Source organism: Octopus bimaculoides, chromosome 2 (genome assembly GCF_001194135.2).
Source record: "Octopus bimaculoides isolate UCB-OBI-ISO-001 chromosome 2, ASM119413v2, whole genome shotgun sequence".
NCBI lineage: Eukaryota > Metazoa > Mollusca > Cephalopoda > Octopoda > Octopodidae > Octopus > Octopus bimaculoides.
The window spans coordinates 133,452,255-133,462,215 of NC_068982.1; the positions used below are offsets into that span (position 1 = coordinate 133,452,255).

The 9,961-nt window shown below is 37.2% G+C and overlaps 1 protein-coding gene across 1 annotated transcript in view; it reads left to right on the forward strand.

Moving 5' to 3' along the window:
- The first annotated feature begins 1,250 nt into the window (after positions 1–1,250).
- LOC106880130 (protein disulfide-isomerase 2) overlaps positions 1,251–9,961 on the forward strand; it is a 35,227-nt gene continuing 26,516 nt past the window's right edge. Inside the window, exons 1-2 of the mRNA XM_014929951.2 lie at positions 1,251–1,510; positions 9,160–9,354. Of these exons, the coding sequence (XP_014785437.1) occupies positions 1,288–1,510; positions 9,160–9,354 (418 nt within the window). The 5' untranslated portion in view covers positions 1,251–1,287. The remainder of the gene's footprint in view (positions 1,511–9,159; positions 9,355–9,961) is intronic.

Here is a 9,961-nt window from a genome sequence, read left to right on the forward strand (position 1 = left end):
CCATCATCATCATCATCATCGTCATTTAACGTCTGCTTTCCATGCTGGCATGGGTTGGACGGTTTGACTAAGGGCTGGCGAGCCAGAAGGCTGCACCAGGCTCCAATCCGATCTGGCAATGTTTCTACAGCTGGATGCCCTTCCTAACGCCAACCACTCAGAGAGTGTAGTGGGTCCAGGGGCACTGGCAACGATCTCGCTCGAAAACCCTACAAGGCCAGTCAGGCGGTACTGGCAACGGTCACGCTCAGGATGGTACATCTTATGTGCCACCCGCACAAGAGCCAGTCCAGGGTCCCTGGCAACGATCTCACTTGGCTTGCCGGGTCTTCTCACGCACAGTACATTTCCAAAGGTTACAGTTGGTTGAATGAATACCTGCGTATTACTTGCATATCGGTCGGTATTAGTTGAAATACAAAGTAAAACTAGCAGAATTGAAAGAGGAGAAGGTAGTAATGCAACCAACATAGTCCTCTATTACTTTAACTTCTCTCATCTTACACTTTTTCTTTTTGTGTTTTGTTTTCCTTTTCTTTCTTTCATTTTTTTTTCCAAACCCAAAGGGGATGTAATTATTTTTTAATGAGAGACAAACGTTATAACAAATATGTAATAATGATGATGATGATGATAATGATTATAATTGTTGGATTGAAATTTGCGGTGTGGGTGTAGCCGATTATATCAATCCAGTACTTCAAGGATACTTTATTTTATCAACTCCGAAAGAATAAAAAGTAATGTTCACCTCAGCTGGATTTGAACTCAGAATGTAGAGAGTCGAAAGAATTACCCCCAAAACATTTTGTCAGACTATCTAACGAGTCTGTCAGCTTAATCCTAAAAAATTGTCTAATTTAAAAGTGGGGGCCAGTCAATGCCATCGGTTCCAGTATTTGACCGATACTTTATTTTATTGACCTGGAAAGAATAAAAGGTAAAGTTAAACCCGGCGGAATTTGAACCCAGACCGTAAAGAGCCGAAAGAAATGCCGCAAAGCAATTTTTTCCCTTATATTTGCTACAAAGATTTACAACGAATGAAGCATAACAACAAAGAAATTTCTGTAAAAAGGAAGTAAAAAAAAATCCCCCACCCTAAAATATTAATTTATTGCAGAATTTTCCACCGACAAACACGAAATATCCATATGGAATTTATTTCTTATGTCGACACGACGATTCTGACGTAGAAACAGAACAAACCAATTACAATTCAACACGCCATTGGCTGTCCTATTAAATCACGTGTGTTCAGGCCACCACTCCTTAGTGCCACGTTGAATGTTATTGCAGACATACATTCAAGTCTTCTCATTTTATACCCCTTCGTATTTACTAACGGCATCCGGAGGAGTCATGAAGTCGTCTCTGATAGTTTTCGTCGCCTTGTTTTGTTTTTCTCAGGCCCTTGAAGGTGTTAAGGAAGAAGAAGGGGTCCTAGTATTAACGAAAGATAACTTTGAGCAACTAACCCAAAAAATTAAGTATTTGATGGTCGAATTTTGTAAGTACTTCTCTGCTTTTGTTCTGTTGGGGGTTTTTTTCTTCATCTCTGCGTTTACTTTTTTCTTTTTGTTACCCTCTTGGAACGGTTGGATCCTACGTTTTGTCTATCTTTCACCTTTTGATTGCCAAACCATACATGCATATATATATATACGCACACACGCCGATGTAGCATGAAATGCTATAGTATAATATCTCCACATCTAATCTTCACTTTCTGAATGGTTGATTATCAGATGTGTCTGTCATTTACAATTGTACACACCCACACGTACTCAGATATGTATATGTTCTAATTAAAAGGAAAACATCAACAAAAATCTAGTTACCTGTTTCAATTATATGGTTCAAATCATCAACAAATGACTTATAAAAGAAAGAAAAAAAAAATGAATTGAAATTAAATAAAGTCTCGAAATTAATCGACACCCGATTGATATTTTATGTCTTAGTCACTAGCTTCTAGCAACTTAATTCAGATGCGTGCACGAAATATTGCTGACTCCTTAATTTTTTATTTATCGAATTATTTGATCGTTTTAAGTAGAAAGAAAAATACCAATAAGTGTCTTAATGCATCAAATATGATAAAATTGATATTTTTAAACATGCCTTTTCTATTTAAAATATTCTTCTTAGCGTAGCAGATGTTTATTAAGTTGGCACTTTGTTTTCTTATTCCCTTCGTTTGACATATCTCCACACTAAGAAAATGGCTAAGCTGATGGTAAGGTCACTTGAATTGCTAGGTATTGAATCATTTAACTTTAGCTGCTCACCAGTTTTTCATTTGTACGAAAGAAAATGGAGCTCTCTGTTCTCTTTGTATAATAATATAAATGTATATAAACTTAGGAAAGGATTTTCGTTGCTGATGAAAAATAAGAAATGAAGCGAGACAGATGGAAGGTAAAAGTGGGGAACGAAATAATTTCGATAAATGACTATTCCGAACAATCAAATCATTAAAGTGAAATTTTGGTTTTATTCTTTAATCTATCCTAATAATTGAAAGTGTTTAAAGAAAATATTGAAATCAAGACAGCCATCACCTCGACATATTGATGCATTTCGTTTAAGGCATGTTGGTTTAATCTGCAACCGATATTATTACACTCTATAAATAATTTATATTCAATGATTCGTTCCCACGACATCAGATATATTTTATGAAATGAAACAAGTGCTGGGTATCTTCATTTCTATATTATAAAGCAATTCAACTTGTGCTGCCGGGTGTACGTTTATCTTGTCACTTCCGGTTGTCGATCATGCTTTAATTTTTGGGAAACCCTCCCCCTCCCCCAGTTCTAAGCCCCTGCAAAAGACCCTTCTCAAGTTACCAAATTGTATTTAGATATTCTTTCCTTTTTACATTTCAATTCCGCTGTTTTTAGTATTGTAGAAGAAAATGGTAGGAGAATTAAATATAGCATTTTAGTCGTTCATTGTAGTTATATATGGACAGTGTGCTGAGGTCTCTCTCTCTCTCTCTCTCTCTCTCTCTCTCTCTGTGTATGCATATGTATGCACATAGAGGTATGGTAATGCAAACACAAAAAATATAGCTCAAAGTATTAGGTTAGAGACTTTCGTGCGTTGACATTTATCAAACGTGCCAACGCACGAAACTCTCGGACCTTGAGTCACTTTTTTGCTAAATATTGATATATATGATTTACATAGGACATAAACCATATAACAATGAAAATATTCGTTATATATAGTAGAACGGGCCCAAATTTTATCTTTTATTTTGGGATAGACCTTTCGAAAGTTGATTATCAATATGTTAAATATACATACTTTGTAATATAAACTTGAGTCGTCTGCTCGAAATGATTTGCAATTAGAACAGTTTTGATTTTGCTGTCAATTATATACACAGTAAATGACAGTGGGCAATGTTACTATATATATACGAATGTGTTTGTGTGTGTGTGTGTATCCCTCCTTCCCACCCCCCGATTTCAGGCCACGTTGTCAGCTATTGCGTTTGTGGGAGTTACAGCATCTGTTGAGTGGGGGTGCTTGATGTCGTGGCATTTAAATTCGATTTCACTCCCACCTATATATATGACAGTAATTTTCACTTCTCGTTAATTAATTTCAAATCGTATTTATTTTTTATTGTGCATGTACGTTTCATGAGGTATGAATGTCACACGATTGCTTTACAGCCGTTGACTGAAACAATATATCTATTTATCTATCTGTATATTTATACACATACATGTAATTTTTTTCTTATTCTATATACAATCCAGTTGGAAAGCATTTAGTAATACTTTCGGGATAGTCTAGTTAGTCGTCACGGACTCGTACGAAAATCCCAAGTGCACTATTCTAGGTACCATTAGAAACGTGAACCTCTTCCGGCCTGTGTATATAAACCATCTAAATTGTCTTGATATCTTTCAGATAGCCTACTTTATGCACTGCACCCAGTTCAGAAGTTTAGTCCCTCCATTTATTATTTTTTACAAGGGTAAATGAAGAGGAAAATATTAGTTTTTCTCTGCAAACCCGTTCCCACCTTTGCTCTTTGTTCTATATCGACAGCGATAAGTTAACATGAATATATTTGTCGCCAATAGATCTATTTAGTAGAACAAGAAAGGCTGGGAAAACTTTAAAACAAAATCTCAAATTTTAACCAGTAAGGCCAGTCCAGTAACAAATAGTTCGCAACATATGCTATAAAAACTAGTGTTATCAGTGATTTTGAATACATTCGGAAGATTTGTGTGTGGTAGTAGTGATTTTGAAAACTAAGTTGTGATCAAAGGTCGAGTTCAGCAATGTGATTACTGTCACATATTGATGGGCGTGTAAACACAAAGCTACCCACTCGTGTTAAAAAGAGGCGCTTGTCAACATTACATTGTCATGTTTAGGGCTCACAAATATAAGAAAAAAAAGTGGATGCGCAAAGATAAGATAATAAATAAAATTTCTCTAATTTTCTATCTACCACTTGAAGTATGGAATTCTTTTACTAAAACTGAAAGTAGTTACACAGTGGTCAGCATTGCATATACGTAAAAATATCAATTTTCAATTTACAACGTTAATATACACAAGGTTTGCATAAACGTTTTATGGAAAAAAAAAGTATTTATGTTCTGATCACCATCATCATCATCATTTAACATCCATTGTCCAAGCTGGTATGGGTTGGACGGTTTGACCAGGGCTGGTGAACTGGAAGGCTGCATCAAACTACAGTCTGATTTGGCATAGTTCCTAACATCAACCACTCTGAGAATGTAATGGGTACTTTTATGTGCCACCAGCATGGGTGCCATATGTGTGACACCTGTATCTGTCACGGCTTTGATTTTGCTCGGCTTGATGAGTCTCTTCTTAAGCATGATAATGCCAAAGGTCTCGGTCATTTCCTCTGTGAGGTGCACATACACATTTATCTCTTGAATTATAGTTCCTTTAGAGTATCGCAGATGAGTGGATATTTTTGCTGAAGTAAACCAAAAATAGCGTATAAAGATTAGCTGAAAGTGAGATACAGTGAATTAATTTCTAGTTCAGCTTAAACAGGTCTTCAGCTGAAATGAGTTTTATATGGAGATTCTGTTGGTTCCTGTAGTGCTGAACTCTCAAAGAAAAGAGAGTGGTGCAACTTGAGTTCTGTGTGTATAGCCTTAAGTGGGTGAGAGAATTTAGGTTCCTGATTGGTTCAGAAACTCTGAAGGCAAACAATGAATGATTAAATGTATGAAGGTTGTTTCATTAGCTCTTTCTTGATTGATGGGAAGCAGTGGTTAATTAGCATAAAAAACAATAGGTAATGAAAACTGATAATACAAAAATCTGAGGAAATATGGCCAATAGCCAGACCTTCACAAATTGACTGGCCATTGGGCATGTTGTCTTTTTCTGGTCACTGACAGAAGGAAGAACTGGCCTATTGGTAGTATATTGAGATACTAGCACATCGGTGGTTGCTGGAAGAATCAGAGTAGTCTTTAGTTGATGTTCTGTTGACATATGGTTCTCCAAATATGCTGTCTTCAGACAGTTGATGCTCAGTCTCCTGTTCACTTTGTGTATTGAGAATGAAAGTCTTTGAAGTTTTTCTCAACTTTCTTGAACAATCATATCTTGTACGCTTCTTCACAGTGTTGCTGTGAACAAAAATATGCAGACATTTGGAGAAGTAGGTCTTGTACTGCTGTCTGCTATTGTCAAGTACTAATTACTAACACACTGCTCAGGTGTTCATAGTCGATAAACATAGTTTGATGTGTCTGTTTTTGGCAGTAGATCTATTAAGTGCAGTCCTAGTAATTTGATGGTATTACCATAGAGAAATTTAGCTGGCGTATATCTAATCTTTCATTCTGGAGTGTATACAAAGGAATACAAAAGGAAGATACTTATACCACTTAAGCAATCTGCTTAAGCCTTTATTGCAAACTTGAGTTGAAGGAAATACTCCACCACTGTTAGCTACTGTATAAGTGGTGGCATATGTTCAACTGAGCCTAACAATTGTCAATTCTTTGAAGAAGTTAGCCTTGAATGGTGTGCTGTAGCTGGAAATCTTGTTCTCTATCAAGGCTTTAGTAACCATCTTGGCTGTAATGTCAACTAATTGGATAACCGCAGACTCTCTGGTGTACCTGTTAAAAACAAGTGGACATTACGTATGTTTATATGAAAGAGGAAGTATTCTCAAGAGATGGATGTCTATGTGCTCAAACCTCATGAGATGAAACAAAAGTGCCAAGTTATGCAGTTTCTGGCTTAGTCTTGAGAGTTTTTGTTTATTTTGCTTCATATGAACTATGTTAATATCGACTTCTGTGTGAAGTTGGTGCCTGGGTGTGACAAAGGAGCGTAGTAAAAACTTCACCATAGCGCACTGTCCCAAAATATACTTGATTGATGGAGACATCATTCAAAATCCATCTAGCTGGAGAAGGATGTAGCACCTGCTAAAATGTCAGTAGTGACAAATTCCATACATGGCCAGCTGCTGTCTGATCAAAATCAATGTTAGTACTTGTAGGATTGCAAAAGAATTCATGTTCTACTACTTTGCTAATCCCTCTTGGCTTATCTGCTGTCAGTTGTATACTGAGAAACATAGTTGAAGTGATGAATCTCTCTCTTACTGAATGGTAATCAAATCTGGATTTCTGGGCATAGTTTATCAACATGTCTGTAGATACAAAAAAAAAAGTGACCCTCCAGCATGTAATAAAATTATTCCCTACTAAGATAGGCAGCTAGCTATTCTCTTCCAAAAGTGTTGTCTTTGTTTTTGCTGAATGTGAACATTTGGAGAAAAAGACTGGCTGCTAGATGTCCTCCACCACCCATTCCAGTATCTGATGCAGCTAATGTGCACAATGATGCATTTACTCTGGGGTGATGGGTAACATAGGCTGACCTGCTGTATACTTTCCTGAAAGTGGCATGCTCAAGGGTTATTGGTTTGATTTCTTCTTTCTGTTCCTGAGCACGTTGGTGAATGGTTGTGCAGCACCAGCACTCTTGGGAATGAAATTAATGAAGCCAAATTAATTCTCTCAACTTATGCAGTGGTGTAGGAAATTCTTGGGTGGCTGCCATGTTCTCCTTTAGTAGTTGGAGTTCATCTTTGTCGACTGTTAGGTTGGGGAAAGTCAATGATGATCTGGCAAATATTCACTAGGTGTGATGACCATGTGGATGATCATAGGAGTAAACGATGTTCATACTTGTCTTCTGAGCGTACGACAGGTAGAGAATTAAGGTGTGCATAGAGTGAAGGGTAATTTGGATGACATCATCAATCTCTGAAAAGCCTGTGTTATGTTAAGGAGGCCATAGGGCATTGAGTTTGCTGTTTTGTGAATGTCATCAACTCCACAGAGATCTAGTTGTACACTCTTCTTTTTGAAAAAAATCACTGTACTATCTAGGGAGAGAGAAAAACCCTGAGATATCGAGTAATGATCTGGAAGGTGTTGAGTATGATATTCACTGCATGAATACCAGTTGGTACCTTTTTAGAAGCTATATATGTGATGACCAGTTGCTAGGTAGGGTTATTGTAGCTTCAATGATATGATTAAATTTGGACTCTGCAATGTTCAACCGGTCTGGATTGAGGCATTAGGATTTGATATTTGTGGTCTTCATGTTTGCATATGGTAGCTGCATCTGCTATTCCACTGTTGTTATAGGTTGAACATGTGATATCTGGCTATAGACAAGGAAGGCATCGTATCTTGCTGAAATTGTTCCCATTAACACTGCTGGGTAAGGGCTGTATTCGTGTTACCTCGTACAGTAATGCTACTCATAGTCATTAAGATGATGCTACTTAACCACTAACGGATCAAAGTGACAAAGGAAATTGGTTCCATTTCTGTGGGGTAAGGAACTCTATAATGATGAATACCCATCTAAAAACTCTTGGTAGTTCCAAAGCAATTTTAAGGATCTCTCACCAAGTGTGGTAACGGAAAAGTGGTTAACAGCCTGAAGTAACTTAGAAATGGGTTGGTTCTTACCATATAGCTGAAGAGACAGTAGGACGGTCACTTCTACTCCATTGTTTTGCAATATATACTGCTCTTCCTCTTGGTCACATAAAATGGGCAACTAGTTGAAAAGATACCTTTATGTGAACAGGGGTTGATGCAATTTCAAGCACAGCTACCATACTTAATTGGTATGGATTCATTGGATTTATGTTAACATGCCAATATTGGAGATAAAATAGACTTTTTGACAGTTTTTAATCCCATAAATAAATAATTTATCAGTTCTTGAGATATCTAAAGCTATTTGACATAATAGTTTCAAATTTTGGTACAAAACCAGCAATTTCAGGGCATGGAGTAAATTAATTACATCAATCCCAGTGCTTAATTATTACTTATTTCAACTCTGAAAGGATTAAAGGCAAAGTCAACTCCAGCAGTATTTGAACTCAGAACATAAAAGTGGAAGAAATGCTGCTAAGTATTGTTGTCTGGCATAGCAACAACTCTGCCAGCTCGTTGCCTTAAAAGACTATTTTACATAATGTGCAGTCAGAAGCACCAAGAAACAACTATAACGAGCACTCTGAGAGCGTAAACCTCTGCCAAGGCAACGCCAACACCCTCTCAATGATTAGCCAGAGCTGATTTTTAAAATGAGAATATCTGAAATAAACTCGACTGCTCTCACAAACGAGAATACTAAGAATGAACCTGACCACTCTCAAAAATAAAGTAAAAAAACAGGAAAAATAATCCAGAATCCTTGCCTGGTACTGGATCAATCCCAAAATCTAATCAGTTCGTGCCAGTCACAAGGCCAAACATACCCGAAAGTTTCATCCAAATCCATACAGTAGTTCTTGAGATATCGTGTCCACAAGCAAACAAACATGACTGAGAACAATACCTCTGCAATTCTTATTACCTAAAATTTATCAGAAATTGAATTTAAAAATTGCTTCTGTGTATTTCTTTCATTTACCCACAGCCTGTATTTCAGTTGTAATGCTTTTACTATTTTCCCAAATATGTTAATGTTTTTCTTTGTACTGATCATATTATTCCCATGATCAGGTTTAGATATCAGCTTCTCCAGAATTGAATTGTGTTCACCTATTCATACTATAATAAAAACTTTTCGTTTCAGATGCTCCATGGTGTGGGCATTGCAAAGCCCTTGCTCCTGAATATGTAAAGGCAGCTGCAGAGTTTAAAGATGATGAAAACTGTTATTTAGGGAAAGTTGATGCTACCATTGAAGTGGATTTGGCTGAGAAATATGAAGTTCGAGGCTACCCAACTATCAAATTCTTCAAGGAAGGAAAAATATATGACTATTCTGGTATTTCGTTTTTCTAATATTTGGATTTGTGTAGCAACTATTTAATGTACATATGTTGATTTCATATAACTGAACACAGACCTGAGAGTTAGTTAATTCATTTAACTTGACACATTAGCAAAACCAGTATATAATGTATTAACCATGCTCGTTATGAATATTTGGAATTAGTACCTTAATATTTATCTGTAAAAATATATATATATCATCATCATCATCGTTTAACGTCCGCTTTCCATGCTAGCATGGGTTGGACGATTTGACTGAGGACTGGTGAAACCGGATGGCAACACCAGGCTCCAATCTAAATTTGGCAGAGTTTCTACAGCTGGATGCCCTTCCTAACGCCAACCACTCAGAGAGTGTAGTAGGTGCTTTTACGTGTCACCTGCACGAGGGCCAGTCAGGTGGTACTGGCAACGGCCACGCTCAAAATGGTCCATCTTATGTGCCACCCATACAAGAGCCAGTCCAGTTGCACTGGCAACGATCTTACTTGGCTTGCCGGGTCTTCTCACGCACAGCACATTTCCAAAGGTCTCGGTCGGTAGTCATCGCCTCGGTGAGGCCCAATGTACGAAGGTCTTGCCTCACCACCTCAGCCCAG